General features: G+C 43.7%; 1 protein-coding gene across 9 annotated transcripts in view; it reads left to right on the forward strand.

The window, feature by feature from the left end:
• Positions 1-6242, forward strand: part of LOC147608211 (dual specificity protein phosphatase 1B-like) — a 126565-nt gene extending 120323 nt beyond the window's left edge. For 6 of the 9 annotated variants that reach the window (XM_086789228.1, XM_086789229.1, XM_086789230.1 and 3 more), the window contains 3 exons: positions 5080-5200; positions 5315-5460; positions 5919-6242. In XM_086789228.1, coding sequence (XP_086645354.1) covers positions 5080-5200; positions 5315-5460; positions 5919-5926 — 275 coding nt within the window. In that variant the 3' untranslated portion in view covers positions 5927-6242. The remainder of the gene's footprint in view (positions 1-5079; positions 5201-5314; positions 5461-5918) is intronic. The other 3 variants (XM_086789231.1, XM_086789232.1, XM_086789233.1) reach the window with 3 other exon arrangements.
• Positions 6243-18962: the final 12720 nt, after the last annotated feature.

An 18962-nucleotide genomic window follows, 5' to 3' on the forward strand; every position in this document is an offset into this window, starting at 1 on the left:
GCTCTTCTGGGGGGGCTGACTTGAGGCTCTGTTTTGGGGCTGTTTTGGCACGGAGCTGATTCATGGGACTTGTTTTTCCGGATGGCTTTTGGTGTTGTGTTTCATCTTGGCACTGGATAGACATCTAGGCAAGAGATTTGCTGATGCTTTGTGGAAAATCCAGTGATGTATGCACCCACACCTTGGTTTATTGTAAAATCTTCTCTCTCAATAAAGAAGTTCCTACAAGGGGCCGGCTATTCCGGCTCAGTGCGGTGTTTTTATAATGTTTATGGTTCTTCCGTTGTGTGTTCATGCTCTGTGTCTAGTATTTGAAGTGTTGGTCTATATTGTTCCAAGTCCCGGATTTCGATGACACATTTTCCCCTAGGAAGAGCAGTCAATGCCTCCGCCAGCTCCTTTGCAAGGAGTCAATAAGAAGAACCGAAGAGCGAGGGGAATGACCTCTCTCATGTGCCGCCAGACCCTCTCGCGTGCATCCATCACCTGTGGGGATAATGGTTCCTGTGAGGAGAGATCAGAAAAAAATCAATGGTGATGGCTCTCACGGGGGGGGGGGGGGGGGGGGGTTTAGAAACAATGTCTCCATCCTATCCACGCAACCTGCAAATACTCTCTCTCCTCTTGTGGGAACTTCGTATCTCAAAGAAGTCTCTCGTAACCCTTATCGCCAGCTTGGGTCCAAAAGGAAGCTCTGGCATTGTATCTATACTCCACCCTCCTCTCCTCAATGGATCTGATCTCCGTACGGGCGGCAACAAGCTGACTCTCAATCCAAGGGCTATTGGGGGAACTCTCCTGAAGCCGCTGAAGAGAAGCTAGACCCATCCTCAGACTCCTCTCCGGCTCACGAAATCCCTCCAATCTACTCTGAGCTGCCTCCTGCAAAAAATTGTTGATCTCACGAGGGCCCACGTCCAAGGTGCACACAGCAAAGCCTGAAATAAAATCCAATCTCGCCCAAATCTGCTCTATCCTATTGTATATCTGAGGGTCCTGAATAAGGTTGTCCAGAATCCTAGACCTCACATGCCTGTCCTGCACTAGGGGTCCTCTAATGTCAGAATAATCGGAGCGTGATCCGAAAAAATGGTATCCGCCAAGATGCCGAGCATGCCCACACGGCCGCAAGCCCACACATCCACATAAAATCTATTAAGTCAAGACAGATTGGAACCGGTGCTCCTCCAATCAGACCACGAGAAGCACAGGCTCCTAAGGCTGCGCGGAAGATGCCAAGGATCCTGTTCTGCCAGGATCAACTCCTCCCATACAGAGTACTCTGCGCCTAAGACTATGGCCGTGCCTCCTAGTCTATCCTTTGCTCTGTCTCAATCATGTTGAAGTCTCCCCCATGCACCAAAAGTCAACCTGAGGAAGGGGATGACGAAGTGTGCTCTAGAATATGGCATTCGGGGCATAGATGTTGAGGAAGCCCACGCAATCCTCTCCAATCGCAACGGTGACCCACTATGCTTGCCTAGAGACTATGATACCTGAGCCTGTCACCATTGCAGGTAAGAGCTCCTCATTGATAAAAATACAAACTCCTCCCTGCATCCCCAAGGGGCCAAAAGAGGGGGACCAAAAAGTGTAGCTCCTGCCCGGTAAAATATTCTTGCAATGGCAGGTACAGCCATCAGAGAGGTGGTGCTCCTGGAGGAAGAGAATGTCAATGGATCTGCCAACTGTAGCTCTGTGAAGCTCGCCTCTGAAAACGCCGCATCTTTGAAAGCACTGAGGCCCCCCTACACCCTGAATGTTCCATGAGGCTATCTACATATCAATCTCCGTGGGAAGTAGAACTATCAAAACTATCCTCCACTCGAAGAGTCTTGGGCGTGGGTTTGGATAGGGAATAATCACTATCAGTCTTGGGGTGAAGTCGCACCAAGTGGACACGGATCTTGTCCTCCATGTGTCGCCACTCTATCCAAGCGCGAGAGTAGGCATACTCCGAACTCGAGCGATCACAATGGAGGTATTTGTAAGAGGGAGGGAGTGGTACTACGACTCAGATATGCAGGAACACAAAGAATAGCACCTCCAAGCTGGGGGCCACACCACCTCCCCATCTTGGTCCCTATGGTTTGATCGTCCAAACTCCATCCTGGGCAAGGGCCAGAGGTGGGTGAGCACATCGGTGATGCAAAGATCATGAAGATGGTGTGAAAACTTGACTGCTTGTCCCTGGATGGCGGCAGCCACCAACTCCGAGTCCCACTCCGTCTCCAGGGCGCTACGCTCAAAGGAAAAGAAAAGATCATCCGCCTCTCTCTAGTGTAGAAGGTTTGGAGTGATGGAACACCACACATATCCAAATGGGCGTTACTGTCTCCTCAAAAAGATCTGCCCCTTCCATCGGGAGACATCGGAAGAAATTGTAATCCACACGCAATCCCAAGATCGTGGGGGCCCACTTGGGGACTTTGGCGGGAGAGCCCTCACCAAGGAAGCGGTGATGGGCATCTCTATCGGCTCCAAGAATCTATGGATCAAACGGCGAACGGAACTCGCCGACTTCCTCCACTCCGGGTCGGGTGCTACTGGAGGGCAGCAGGAGTGCTTTAGAGAGATGAAGGGAGGGGAGAGTGCGGGCTCAAAGGAAGAAGACGGGTCAGAGGGGACCACTGTGAGAAAAGTCAGAGGCGAGGATGGGGGAGGAGACGGAGCAGGGGAGGGGAAGGGAGCAGAGGGGCACAGGGGTGGCGGAGAGGAAGGAGAAGGGGCCGGTTGAGAGTGATCCATCGAAGAGGGAGACTGTTGGGAGGGCCTCGTCGGGGGTTTAGTGGGGCCAGCTAGCCTCACTAGAATTTGAGAACCGGAGGAGAAATCTCAGCGAGGAAGCGGCCGCCAAATCGGAGAGACCGGATGGACCCTCTCTGTGACTCGAGGGCACCCATCACCGATGGGTGGGTGCTGTGATAAATGCTCAAAACAATTCTCTAACAGAACCAAATCCTCCTATACTCTGCCAGCCTGGCATGCATTGCGGCGACGCTAAGCTCTAGTAGTCGGCTAGCAACCCGGGTGCCGGCCAACCTTCCGCCATGCTCCGACAGAGCAGGGTCGTCCACGGTGGCATCCTAGTGCTACGCTGCCTGAGAGCCTGCCTCTCTCTTTGCGAGGTGGCCCATTTGCCTGCAAATGAAACACTGGCCCCGGAGGCCTAAGTACTCCACTCTCTAAATGATGAGGTCGCCCCAAAGGCATGCCGCATGGGATAGATATGACATGAGGCACTATCTCATGCGAGGCAGTACAAATGCGAAGGGATGGAATCCCAACTGCTCGTGGGAGAGACGAGGCGGGGATTCCATCACTCTCCCTATGGCTCCATCAATCACCGGGAGAAGAGGAAGGTATTCCCTCCTAGGGCTTGGGAAGCAAACTGTCACTGGGAATCCCGACATGCCAGCCTAGAGGGTCGGACATGGGGTCACAGCCGTGTTACCACTATGCAAAGGTGGTCTGGGCCGTTCGCATTGCAATGGGGCTCAGCTGCATGACTCGAACTGATGCCGTTGGCGAGTCGAACTTCACTTGATAGTAGCCACAGCCCAAAGGATGAATGTCTATGATCTTTGCAAGCCCACTGAAACCGGCCTTCAGAAATCTGACGGGCGGTGAAACAAGCACTCGCACACACAACACTTCATCACCCATGGGAACCTGGAAAAAGAAAACAAACAGGGGGAGCTAGAGTGCTCCTGCAAATAATACAAGGACATCGATTGGCCCCAAAACGCAGTGGCGCCCCTTGCGGTATTTCTTTACTTGAACAAAATTTGAGTACAAAGTACAACTTGTCAAATCCTTTACCAATAGGATCCCTTTTAGCTTTTCACCCAGGACTTTCCTTTTAGCTTTTCACCCAGGACTTTCCAAATAAGAATTCTCGTTACTACAGCAAGGCACTCCATAGGGAAGGCACACCTGTACAACACCTTCCTGCTTGAAAAGGTCTTCTCCATCTCAACCATGGATCTCACGAACCTTTTCCCAGACAGCAGTAAGGCTGTACCAAACCATATGTCCTTCCTATAGTCACAGCCTGCATGTAACCTCGAGAAAACTATAACCTGTTCACATGAATCCAGAGACATGCTTTCCTCACGAAACCAAAGACCTATATCTGATAAACCATAGACCTGTATCCATAAACCATAGGCCTGTATCCTCGATACCAAAGTCCTGTTTCTTTACGAAAGTCCCGGTGGCGGCGCAGCTGTACCCGGCGGCCACCTTCCCACACGGCAATCACCCACGGCTTCACCACCACCCCCCCTCCTTCGAATCTCTGCCACCTTCCCTTATATCGAAAACGACGGAGGAGGCGAAACAGAGGAGAGCCTACCAAGAAGGAAAGGGAGACACAGGAGGAGAAAAAACCGCGGGGAGGGGGGGGGGGGGGGGGGGGGGACTCTAGCAGAAAAAGAAAAGTCGTGGGTATAGTACACAGTGCAAAGTCATAGTGTGACCGCTCTCCCCCTCTCTGTGCCCGTTTCTGTTTTCGGAATCTTACTAGATTTGTTAAGTACTAAATTGATTACTAATATCAAAGAGCATGGGTATGACTAGAGCAAGGAAACCTAGTCCTTTCCCAATCGCAGGAAACTGTAGACTGATTTGTGTTGATTGCTACTATCTCTTGCTCTTGAAGACTTGGCTTTTCTCCATTGGCTGGCTGCCCAAAAGGCTTGTAGAAGATGGATCGGGGCATATGTGTAGACGTCCTAAAAGTAGGCCTGCTTGCATTAAGTTACGTTTTGTGTTGATTTGCATTCATACTTGCATCGGTTTGGTGGGAAGTCAGGTGCTACCTGTTTTGTGAGCCGTATCTTACACCCATATCCAGTTTTTTCCCTTTATAGATTAGGGCTCACAGCGTGGGCTGGTTCCTCCGCTCAACACTAGTTCTAATTTCTAACCAGATGTCGGAATGCTCAACCAAGTGACTTCTTATTGGGTGCTTCTGCTAATTAATGACCTCCTCAATGGTTTATTTTTTCCAATTTGACAAAGCTGATATACTTTGTAGCTAACAATACCGTTTCTTTGATGGGTGGTTTGGAATAGTGCGCGATAGTGCCGATGTTGATTTGGAGGAGTATTTTGACGAGTGCTTTGCATTTATAGATGAAGCTAGGCAAAGTGGTGGTGCAGTCTTGGTACATTGCTTTGCAGGGAGATCTAGAAGGTCAAGAGTTTTGAGAATCATGTGCTTTTTTACATTTTGTAATCATATTACAGTTCTTTGTTGATAGCATAGTTCTCGTTCCTGACTGGGTGAGCTTTTTTCTTTTGTTGCCAGTGTTACGGTGGTGCTTGCATACTTAATGAAGACTCATGGTATGAGCTTTTTCCAAGCTTTAGATGTCGTGAGAAGCAAGAGGCCTCAGGCTGCACCGAATCCCGGGTTCATATTACAGCTCAAAAAGTTTGAAAGGAAACTGGGAGGTATGCATCTGGTACCTTTTTTCTCTTCTTAGCTTTAAGGATTTACGAGTTTGAATCGATTTCTATTGGTCCCCCACAAGCATACATTTGATTTAGGGCTTAGATTCCTATTTCTTTATAGCACGAAGTGCTTCAAAAGACCTTTAATTTGTAAACTTCCATATGATTGTAAGGGTCTTTACAGACAGATCCTCCACCCACCATCAGATGGGGGGGATCCCTGCCCACGAGGGACACCTGGGTGAGATCTCTCCTTTTTATGGGGGAGTCTGTATGTAAAGACCCTAAGAGCTCAAGGAATCAAATTACACTGGAGTTATTGCTTAAGTTGCCTGTTGTGAGGCTGATTTGGAGTCCGGATCTGGTGAGAAAAGGCTCTTACTAAGAAATCATGTACGACGAGGTTTACCTGTGGATGTAAAATTTCTAAGACATGCTTACATCCGGTTTTTGTCCAGTGACTTAAATCTATCACAGTACGAAGTAACTCAGCTCAGTCTGCTGTATTGTTTGTGATGAATTGAAGCGCTGTGAAGAGGTATTATTTATGCCTGGACAATTCTGGGAACTGAAGAAAGTGTGGCATAGAATTATCCTCAACAAAGAGCCAGTAAACAATTAAATGCTTTTTTCTGATGCTGTTGCAAAATTGTGAAATTGGCATTACCAGCAAGGATACAAGGATCAGAGCCTTCTGTATTATTGCGTTCTTTAAGTTCCATAGCATTGCATTTACCATGAAGTCTTAAAATGTGTTTGAATAATGTGGGCCTTTTTGCCTAGGCTGATGTCAAAAAAGAGTTTTTGATATATTTCAAATGCCCTTAAGATTATACTTGAATGTATTCAAACACTAATTAGTGCTAATCACATGAACAGTATCTATCCAATGAAAAAGAACACTGTCCTGACTTATATTATATAAAAGATAACCATTTAGGCAGTATCTATCTGACTAACAAGGCCATGCTGCCTGGATTTCTATAATATATATGTGTGTGTGTGTGTGTGTGTGTGTGTGTGTGTGTGTGTGTATGTATGTATGTATTATAGAAGTCTTGGCAGCATGGTCTTGCTAGTTGGATAGATACTGCATATTATATAAGGTGTGGCAGCATGGTCTTGTTAGTGGAATAGATATGTTCCAGTGGTTAGCTTGCAATAGTGTTTGAATACACCAATTCATGTGATGAGATTCCCTTAAGGGGAACCTCTGAATCACCATTTTTCTTCTCCTCACGTGGAAATTCGACATGTAGCCTTTGCCAAGTGTATAATGACCCTACTCTCAAGGTTCTTGTGAAATGGGTAATTTGCTTTTGTGTTTTAATAGGCTGGTAAAATCATGTTTAGGAGGCATCAAATATGAGAAATATAACAGGGAAAAACAAAGTGTAAGACATGGAAGCTAAATCATGGACAGGCGAGATCAGAAGTACAGATGTATTTCGATCGACCCTAGTTTTGGGTACTCCTGCTGAGAAGGGATCAATCACAAGTATTGCAGTCCTTTTTTACTCCATTTGACCAAGGGATCACAAGCATTCCCATCATGTGGTCCTTTTTTATTCCATTTGACCCCCAACGTTTGACTGAGTGTTCCTATCCATGAATAATTCTAATATCTTTATATATATCCCTCACTAGATTTTCAGCGACCTACAATTTATCTATTAGTAGATGGTGGACTCAATACACTAATTGTTTTGAGAGGTGCTACCATTGAGTATAGTAGTGGTTCAAGCCAATTTCATCATCCTTGTCCCTTCCTTGCCACATTCCTTTACCTTCCTACAGCTGTGCTGAATACCCTTTCATATTGAAAGTTAACTTTCATATGGATTGGTCATGGAGCTACTTGTTTTGAGTTTACAGGTATTTGGCGAGTGTTTTTTGATTTGTTTAAAAGAATTTTTTACATGGTCATGATGTTTTCAAGTTAGCATGTTAAGTATTACACCAACGTTCCATACACATTGACACATTGTACACATCATGGACATATCATACAGATTGACATACCACACACTATGGGCATTATTATCATGGACATGCCATACTTGTTCCTACCTTTCTTCTTTTGGTTGATAATACTCCTCATCTGCTCCCATTCCTTTGGTTGCTAGTATTGCTTTTGTCTCTGTTTTATGTTCCCTCTTCCTATTGCTCTAGCTATTGTTGGTCTTGCTATTGCTCTAGCTCCTTTGTTGCAGCCAAGCATGATTTCTATCACAAGCTAGTTAGCATTTTGCATACATGTCAACCAAGGCAAATAATGTCTCCAACAATCCCTATCATTCGATTTAGGTACTATTAGCCAAGTTAGTGTTCTTGCCCCTTGGTTCGGGTTCTTGTCCCTCCTCCTTTGTTGCTACAATTCTCCTCCTTTGTTTCTCCTCCTACTTTTCTTGGAGTTTTTTGCTATTGCTACTTCTCATTTTTCTTTTGTTATTGCTCCACTTCCTCGTTGCCGTTGATGTTTCGCTCAACGTCAACCTACACATTGTAACCTAAGTTTTTCGGTCCGTTGTCACTCCTCTTTTGATGCTACTTATGTTATGTTTCTCTTTATACCCTAGTTCCTTTGTTTCTCCTTTTCTCTACAACAATCCCACATCGCTCAATGTAAGCTTTTATTGGTCATATTTCTATGTTGCCCCGTGCTTCCTAATTGCAATTGAACATGGTTGGTTGATGTCCTTGTCCCTCATATTCTCCTTGTTGCTTTTCTTGCCCCTTCTCCTCCTTTGGATGCTCCTCTTACTCTTGCCACCAATGCTTATCTCACATAGCATTTGCTCCCCCTCCTTTGCTCATGTCTATTATTGTCATGTTGTTGCTCTACTTAATTTTTGCATTGTTGTACCTACACCTATTCCTTCTGTGTTGTAATTGTTTCCCTTCCTCCTTGTAGCTACCCCTCCTTACTCCTATGTTATTCACTCTTTTCATCCTACTATTCTAGTGTTGCTCCTCCATTCATTTTATTACTACCACCACCACGCCTCCTCTGGTTCCTCTTCTATTATTGCCTCCTTATTCTCAATAAGTATCCCTTATAATTCAATCTAAGCTTGTAGTAGCCATGTCAGTGATCCATTTGTTGTCCCAAACGTTTTAGTTGCAATCAAACAAGACTAATTGGTGTTCTTGCCCCTCTTCCTCCTCTTGACGTTGCTCCTTCTCTAGCCATCACTACATCCCTTGCTTAGCTCTTGCTTTTATTGATCCATGTCCTTTCTTGTTGATGTTCTATGTCCTCCTCTTCCTCTTGCACCACTTCCTCCTCCCCCTAATGCTCCTTTGCTATGCTAATCTCTCCCTCCCCCTTCATCTCTCCTCCCTCGTTTGTAATTTTAAAAGTTTTAGCCCAAATTTGGCAAAAGGGGTCCAAATGTCAACTTTGATCAAATTTAGGCATTTGGTTCTCCCCTTTTTTTATTGAAATTGGGTCAATTCTTGAAATACCACCATGGGAGAAGGATAGAGGGAGTTGGGGAAAGTGACTACCTATTATTCATTTGTCAACATTAGATGTGAGAATTCATTTCATTTTCATACATTAACCCATTATTTATGATAAAATTTGTACATTTATGTTTTTTTTTACAACATTGATTTTAGACCATTTTGTGAGCTCGTTTTAAGTAAGAAGTAATCAAAATTGAAAAAATTAATGGGTTTTTTTGGATAAGCCATGTGAATACTTTAACAACAATTGAAAGTATGCAAACATGTTATTTTAAGATGATTTTGTCACTTGTTTTGGAGACGTTAATGGAATTCGACTTTATGTAATATGAAGCCAAACATTCAGTTTGCGGTCTCCCAGTTGAACAGGTTTATGCGCCGTCCAGAAAGTAAGCATTGGCAAGTTGCTAAGCGAGCATTCCAATATTTATGGGAACTCGGTTCCTTGGGCTATTCTATATCCCCTCCTCTTGCCCGTTCTTCTTCTCTTCCCCACACACACATAGGAGTTGGGGGGATTGCTATGGCATCATTGAGACATCCCCTCCATTACACTTCTCTAAAGTTTAGCTAATTTGGATAAAAAATAGATCCAAATGTCCAATTTGGACATTCACACCCTTTCTTTGTGCCTAAGTTAGACATTTGATTCAAAATGCACGGCAATATCTTCAAGACATTTTTGAACCAAGCAATATGCTTTTACGTAAATTATTATGGAAAATTCTCAAGCTTACAACTTGTGTAATGATGAAAGATAGTCAAACACCAAACTTACAACTTGTGTAATGTCAGTAATGTACATTTAGACTATGAAATTAGGATAAAGTAATTTATTGGGTCCTAAAACATTATTTGGGTAGTGGGGCATTGTACAAATGAGTCTTGTATATAAGACATTTTGACTAATGAGAAAATATATAATCCCATTCTTACAATTGAGTTTGAGTCTTCTTGCTCTTATGACTGAAGTAGCTTGTATGCCTTCTATTCTTCTTTATTGTATGCATGCTTAGGGATTATGTGGGTGAGTGATGGTGTTGATGTATGTTCTCTTCGCCTTCTCTCCTTCTCTTATCTATTCTCTCATGGTCTCACTGACCGTGGCATCAACATAGAGGTTGAGCTTTTCATAGCACACTCTCTCTCTCTCTCTCTCTCTCTTTGCTCTCCACCCATTTGCAAAGCTCCTTTATGGTCACAATGAGAAGAACCTTAAGCTGCAGCTTAATTTTCATGGATACCTCCACTTCACCTACTCCTACATCTACATGAAGAGAGGATGCTTTGCATCATGTGAAAGTTCATCCAAGATTACAATGTAGTGCTAGACCTTAATATGGTCGTAACCATTCGATTTTTCAAGCTCATCATTGTCCTTTTGGTGGAGTTCCCTTATTGGCATGCATTTGATGAAGGTCACTAGGGCATGGCCTTTGACATCAGTAAGGGTCCAACTCTTTGCCTACTATAAGCGAGTACATTGGAGGCAAGGCTAGCACATGCTTACATTCAAAGATATGTTCAAGATAACCTTCTAGAGATCCTATAGAACCACCTAGTACACAAAGTCTCGCTTCCACTTCTACTAGAACCTTAACGGCTTCTACCACTAGACTCCCATGGAGCTTCCACTTCTACTAGACACTTCTACTAGAACTTAAGCAGCTTCTACCACTAGCCTCCCACGGAGTTTCACTACCGATTTCAAGGATGGAACCGTGATTAAGGAGGGGGTATGTCCACGTTGGCTAACATTACTCCAAAATGCATGGCAACGTCTAAAAGAGAATAGATAAGACCAAAGGAGACACACTCATGATCCTTCTGATAGCATCCAAATGTGGCTGCCTAGGACTCTGCATATACTGACTAACTAGTCCCCCTATATAAACTCTGCATAAACTGACTAATTGGTTCCACTACATAACATAAATTCGATCTAGTGAGTCAAATAAATCAAGTTGTCGACCATCTTCTTGTACATAGTAACATAATCCAACTCATCACTTAGATCATCCCTTAGCTTATGTTTGCATCCAGTCATGCCATAATTTGCCAACATATCCAAGGCATATTGCCTTTGTACTAAGCATATACAATGTGATGTCCTGATATCTTCTATGCCAAGAAAGAATCTTGACTCTTCCAAACCTTTCATGTCAAACTGGATACTTAATGATGCCTTTACTTGGCAATGTCATTTCCACCATCACTTGTGACTATCAAGTCATCCACATAAATCATAATCACCACAATACCATTCTGTGTTTTCTTTACATATAGTGAAGAATTTGAATTTCCCACATAAATCACATTCACCACCATACTATTTTGAGGCAATGGGAAGGATTGATGATCCCGCCAAGACCCGTTCATTCAGACTTTGTCTTGAAGGCAAAGCAAGCCAGTGGTTTAGGTCCCTAACCCCATTTGAAAAGGCTAGCCACCGAGATCTTGAGGCACACATTCATTATGGGACTCTCACCCTAGAGCCAGATGGAGTCCCATCACACAATTCTATAACCTTAAAAAAGACGAGGGAGAAACAATGTGGGGCTATATTGTTGCACGAAAGCCACGTATCTACACATGAGATGCAACCCCCTTGCCAAAGACTGGATGATGTATCACTCATTAATCATGGTCTCAAGAACAAGAGGCTTCATGACCATGTCTATAGATGCTACAACTTTGATGCATGTTTCCGTCATGAGGCAATAGACCTAGAAGATAATCTATAAGATAAAGATGTAGAAGTCGTCCACTCAAACCAAGGATAGGGGACATGTCATCTAAAGCCTCAACAGCTAAGGGTGTTTAACCAACTAGAGTCCTAGTTAAGAATAAGAGCATGGACGAGTTGGCGCAAAAAAATTATCAATGGTTTAGGCTAGCAATAGCCCAACTCTATCCTCAAGTCTAGTGCCAACAAAGTACCCCAAGTCTAGTGCCAAACCCTAATGTCATTTCGTACGGAGGCACATGTTACAAGTGTTGATTCAAAAGTATTTTCAAGGATTATGCCAACAAAGTGATAATCACCCTAGTCGTAGGAGAATTAACCACTTTAATGAGCCATATATTGTTAAGCATATAAGGAGGACCTATTCATACTATCCCCCTTAATGCCATCACAAGGCTCCAAACTAAGACGCGAGTAGTTGCCAATAAGGAAACATCCAAGGCAGCTCTAAGAAGCAAAAAAGCTTAAGTTTTAACCTTAAAACCAACAATCAAAGAGCCTGAGGTGCAAGCCCCAAAGGCTACAATAGGCCCGGAAATGGCTAAAGAACTAGAACCGGAGGTCCAAAAGGAGAAAACCTCAAAGAGCACTTGAAAATGTAATGCAAGACATCAGTGTTGTGACAATTAAAAGTGGTTTGAGAAATATCTCTGAAGCTACCTCCCTTGCACAGAGACAACGAGTGATCTCTTGCTTAAACTAGATCTTTCCAAAGAAAAGAAACCTACTGACTATGCAAATCTTCTAAAGAAACTCAAAGAGTACCCCAACCTCGTGTTGGAAAAAGAGCAAATGAAACAAGCCCAAGAGCTTGTGATCACAAAAAATGGTGAGAATACATGGCAACACCTAGAGAAGTTTGCATTGACCCCAAGTACATGCTAATCAAAAGAAGGTGGTCCTGGCACAAGTTCCTATTCCTGGGAGGGAAAGGCCTCGTCTACATGGCCCCACACCACTCATTACCACAAGTTCCTGTGCATGGGAGGAAAAGGTCCCACCCATAGCTTCCCATACATTGATGGCCCCACACCACTCAACACCACAGAGATGTGGCTCTAAATGGAGAACTTTAATGACCTCTACTACACCAAAGTCCTCGTCCTCGCTATAGTAGCCACATGCCGGTTCTTCTAGCTCATCATCCTCATCCTTGAGGAGGTGCCCAAGAACCAACAGGACAAGGAGCAAAAGGTGTTTAACCTCAATGAAGGTCCCAACTTCTACCAATAGATAGCCACATGCCGATTCTTCCAGCTCATCATCCTCATCCTTGAGAAGGTGCCCAAGAACCAATGGGATAAGCAAAGAGAGCAAATGGTCTTTAACCTCAATGAAGTTCCCAACTTCTGCCAACATATAGATCTTTACGGGGAATGATCAAATACTTCCACGACCAAAGATTGGTCACTTTCAATAAGCCATGCTAAATACTGGGTTTTGAAAGCCCTTTGAGGTCGTGCTGATATCCATCGATATCCGCTGATATTCAATCGATGTTTCTTGCAAGCTCATGCATTTCTATGAGACCTATGGTATCTTTGAAACCAATACAAGTTGCTAAAGTCTCACCCTGCATGCTAAGCTTGGTTTACTACTTTCCAAATTCCTTATGGACCTAAAGTGACTATAAAACCCTTGTCCTAGGGTGCCAAACACAAGCTACATAAACAAAGAGTTGAAGAAAGCAAAATTGAAAGAGTCGAACAAAGCAATGTGTTGGAGTTTTCATTGGAAGGAGCTTTTACGAGGGTGCACCTTTAGCCCCATGCCCATGCAATATATAAACGGGATCTATATAAATAGACATATAAGAACCGCTCTTTCAAAATTCAAACACCTACATTAAGCTTCATAACCTGACAGACATCTAAATACATCTCTGGATGGGGGGACCATGGTGATGCAAATGTGGCCCATGGTATGACTCATCACATGGATCCTCCTCAAATTAGTAAGAACGTCACACGGCCTTATCTTTGACCACACCACACCAATTCTTGGTCCACGTTATCTCTATCCCTTAAATGCCAAATCCCTCAAGTCACAGAGGTCGATTGGCTCTATTTGTAGCTATGGGCAAAGCCAATGCCATACATCAACATTCTAATGATCTTAACTCCCCAAGAAAAGGGATGTTGAGAAGAAAGCACAAAGAGAGTCAAAGAGTATTGAAGCACTCGAAAGGAGGAGTACACCACCTTTTACCCATTGTTCATACATGTGACGTGCAAATTTCATGACATGCATCACAAATTTCTCCCCATCTTATATCTCATGGCACACATAAACACATGCACTTGTAACTACCCTTGTTAATTCCAACCCTTCAGATACATCTCTAGATGGGGGGACCATGTTCCTAGCCCATAGTCCCCCCATCCATGGTATGGCCAATCACCTAGAGAACCCTCGACCTTGTAGGTATCTTCAAAGAGCTTCAATACATGTAACCTCTACTTGTTAACCCATTCCTAGGGTTAAAAAGAGCTACTACCATTATCTTATATGAAGGAGTCAAGGTAGATACACCAAAAGGTTATACATTCAAGATACGAAGCAATGGTGTCCAAATCTACAACTTGGGCGGGCGCCCGTAAATGGTCCTATGGAATATCTATGGCGATTTCTGCTTCAAGAGCGTGTGGTAGTAAGTTAGGATGAAGTCCCACGTGATGTACTTCATGGATATATCATGAGAGTAGCCACTGTAATAGCATTAGGCCTCTTATGAGCCTAAAGTGCCCAGTTGGCAACAATTTAAGTGAGTGTGAACACTTATGGCCATGTATATAAGTGAAAATCTCTCATAATACAAGGGGCTCTCCCATTGTGCAAGAGTCTTGCTCTTGATAATCCTCTTGCTAATCTCTCTCTCTAATGCATGCTAAGGAGTGTGTGCGAGTGAAGTGAGGTGAGAGAAGGGATGAGTACACGTAGTGCAACGCGGTGGTGTGACAATGCTCGCGGGAGGCGTGGTGGAATTGCTTGTCAAGGAGTTGTGGAGCTTGGAGACTTCAAGGGTTACGAGGTTGCCATTGGAAAGATCCTCACAACATTTGCGGTTCACCAGGTAATCTCTTGTTGGTTTCAAGGGGGGTTAGGGTGAGCCATAACACTACTTTGACTCCAATTCAACACTAACACAACCTCGCCCTAGCTAACGTATTCACAAAGAAGCCCAATCTCTAGATATCATGCTGTGAGATTGAGGTATAATATCATGTCTTGCCACAAAGGCCAGGCCTACCATCTACCCATGCAAATCATTCCTTGTTGTGGTGGTGGCACTCAATCCGCTCACAAGAAGCAGGATGCTTCTACCAACCACCTAAATTTAAAGGGCCCATGCCATTCCCACACCAAAAGGAGGCCTCACACGAACTTCTACATCACCTATACCTTCTTCTATGCTACCTTGATAAGCTACCTATCCCTAGGGCTACCCAAAGCTTATCACTAATATGCCCTGCATTCGGTTGTGGATTGGTCTTGAAGCATACCACTTAACCTTGCACGCCAACGTTATGGTCCATCCACACCATTTCACCATGGCAGCAACTTCACCAGCGACTTAGGTGATGCGAGGATGTGGTCACTTAAGTTAACATGGTTTCACTTGCCTAATCTACCATAAGGTGCTTTGCCATCTTACCTGGTGTGGAACGAACACTTATCTTTTGTAAGATGGCGCTCGAACATATAAAATGGACTTAACTTAGGTGATGCGAGGATGTGGTCACTTAAGTTAACATGGTTTCACTTGCCTAATCTACCATAAGGTGCTTTGCCATCTTACCTGGTGTGGAACGAGCACTTATCTTTTGTAAGATGGCGCTCGAACATATAAAATGGACTTAACTTTGAGCTTAATTTCAAATAAGGAGAGCCTATGGACTTCATGTACATACCCAATCATTCCGTTGGCAATAGAATACTTGTGAGCTCTTCTCTTCTCTTTTCTTGTGCTGGCTTGTATGCTATCGAATTCATGCATACCCAATCATTCTGTTGCAATAGAATACTTGTGAGCTCTTCTCTTCTCTTTTCTTGCTGGCTTGTATGCTATCGAATTCATGCATGTTGGATGCTCGCTTGAATAGGTTTTCTTATAGGATTCTCTCTTACATAAGCTTCTTCTTTTTCCCCTGTCTTTTATGAGAGAGAACCATCACAAAGAATAGACTCTGTTTGCCTCCATCTAGATAAAGAGAGCTCTCCCTTCGCCCTATTCGCAAGGAGCATTCCAGTTTGACAATAGAGTAAAAATGTGACGAACAAGCTAGCACACCCACATCAAGAAGTTATAACTATGGTTCTAAAGTAAGGCCCAAGAGCACATGATTTAGCAATCCTAAGGTAATCTCTTTACTTGAATAGTGTTCATGCCTAGGAGTTATGCCTTTTTTAGGGGATAGGCTCACCAGAAAAGTATGCTTTCATTCTCATCGAGCTTTCACCGGGATAGTGAATGGAGTAGGGATGGTGGTGGGTGACTTGTAGATGACTAGCCGGGTCCTCCACACTTCTCCCTCTTGTCTCCACCCAACTCTACCAAATCTTCGTCTTCATCGACTCCATAGCCTTAGTGCTCTCCATTCTCCCTTTGTCCTTTGTCACCATTGGTGCTCTCAACACTCTGAGCTCTTTGGCCATTGTCTCATCATTGTCGGGTGATGCCGTCCGGCTTCTCCAACCCCTCTAGCCACCGCCATCATTGTTAGCACCCTTTGTTATGGCTCACCCTAACCCCTCTTGAAACGCATCCAACAAGAGATTACCTGGTGAACCGTATAACTGTCGTGAGAGGATCTTTCCAATGGCCGAGCTCATAACCCTTGAGGTCTCCAAGCTCTACAACTCCTTGAGAAGTAATTCCACCGTGCCTCCCGCGAGTGTTGTCACACCGCCGCGTTGCACTACGTGTCTTGTCCCTCCTCTTACCTCACATCACTCACACACACTCACTAGCATGCATTAGGGAGAGAGATTAAGCAAGAGCAAGACTCAATTGCACAATGGGAGAGTATCTTGTATTATGAGAGAAATTTACTTATATACATGGCCATAGTGTTTACACTCACTTAAACTATGGGCGACCAGGCACTTTAGGCTCATAAGAGGCCTAATGCTATTACAATGACTACTCTCATAATATATCCATGAAGTACATCACTTGAGACTTCATCCTACATGCTACCACATGCTCTTGAAGCAAGATCTCCATAAATACTCCGTCACACCATTACGGGCGCCTATCCAAGTTGTAACTTTGGACACCATTGCTTCATATCTTGAATGTATGACCCTTTAGTGTATCTACCTTGACTCCTTGATGTAAGATAATGGTGGTAGCTCTTATTAACCCTAGGAATGGGTTAACACCCTCTAACTTCCCCACTCATCACCATCAATGCTCTCCAACTTCCCCAGCCATCATCAGTGCCTGCCCTCCGAGCTCTCCGACTACTGTTAGCTCCAGTGCTCTCCGACCCCTCTCACTGATGTCACTTGTCAATCCCTTTGACCACTACCGTGCCCGTAGTAACCTCTAGGTGTCCTTTGACTTCTCTGACTATCAACTCCACCAATGATTGTGTGCACTCACGATGTGCATGGACACCCTAGGCTGAGTGATACTCATGGCTCGCACCTCTCCCTTTCCCAAGGTGAGTAGAGATCTCTCTTGAGCATCATCTCCCCCTCCTTGATGGACTCTAGATTGGAAGATCTTTCTTGTAACTGATAATATGATGGGTGTGGATATTGAGGTAGCTTGTGACCTATAAGGAGTATGGTGAGCATATTGTGGAGGGGGCGAGAGTATTATGTGGTGTGTGCATCGTGTAAGAGTACCTCTCCTCTTTGAGATGTGAGGAAGATGGTATGTGCATAACACAAACTCATTGTCTATAATATCGTGTTGCTCATCTCTTATCTCTTCTTGCTATGAGGTGTTAGAGAGTAACGTGGTGTGAGTGTGAGCAAGGCTAATTTGAGAGGTTATGTAGTGCAAGGTAGTCGGCTAGCACAATAGCATGGCGGGTATACTTCCTAAAGAGAACTCCCAACTCCCTCCTCCATTCTCTTCTTCTTCCTCTGTCATATATCTATAGGTGAGTAGAGATCAAGCGACTTGACTAGAAAAGCCATCTACAAACATATATACATACATTATATATATATACACACACACACACACACACACACACACACACACACACACAAGCGGTGTGACCAGCAAAGCTATCTACAAACAATATACATACAATATGTATATATATATCAAGTGGTGTGACCAGCAAAACCATCTACAAATAATATACATACAATATGTGTGTGTGTGTGTGTATATATATACACACACACACACACACACACACACACACATATTGTATGTATATTGTTTGTAGATGGTTTTGCTGGTTATATATATATATACACACACACACACACACACACACACACACACACACATATTGTATGTATATTGTTTGTAGATGGTTTTGCTGGTCACACCACTTGATATATATATACATATTGTATGTATATTGTTTGTAGATAGCTTTGCTGGTCACACCGCTTGTGTGTGTGTGTGTGTGTGTGTGTGTATATATATATATATATATATATATAATGTATGTATATATGTTTGTAGATGGCATACAATATGTGTGTGTGTGTGTGTGTGTGTGTGTGTGTGTGTGTGTATATATATATATATATAACATGTGGTAGTAAGCTCCATGCTTGTGTGCTTTGATGAAGGGAGATTCAATGTCTAGAATTGCTTAGAGGAAGTTAGGGTGCAGTAATTTGAAGGTGTGGTCTCTTGAAATAGCTTCCATGGAGTCTCTCTAAATAGCTAGGGTGTGATAATTTAAAGGTGCAATCTCTCTAAATAGCTTCCATAGAGCATGCTTGACTCTAAGAGTCTCTTGTTGACATGGCCAATATATGATCATACTTTTACCAATAATAATAGAAGAGACCTTTGATGAAGGTGTAGCTTTAAGGCTATTCTGACCGAAACCATATGGGCGGTCCTAGATTTAAAAGTCCAAAAACTTCATCTCATCTATGGTGCGTTCCACACAAGCATATACTTTATTCAATAGTATGCTGACCCTTTGTATGCCATCTACAAACCATATGGGATCTTAATAGACCTTGTGTGGACATAAGGATGCTAATTGGCTTGGCTACCCAACCATGGCTACTCCTCATAATGGGAGTCGTACACATACAAGAGCTAGCTAGTGCTAGCATTGTTATCTTTAAGCAC

The sequence above is a fragment of the Cibotium barometz genome, chromosome 53, assembly GCF_041138505.1.
Source record: "Cibotium barometz isolate CiBa-2024 chromosome 53, ASM4113850v1, whole genome shotgun sequence".
In the NCBI taxonomy this organism is placed as follows: domain Eukaryota; kingdom Viridiplantae; phylum Streptophyta; class Polypodiopsida; order Cyatheales; family Cibotiaceae; genus Cibotium; species Cibotium barometz.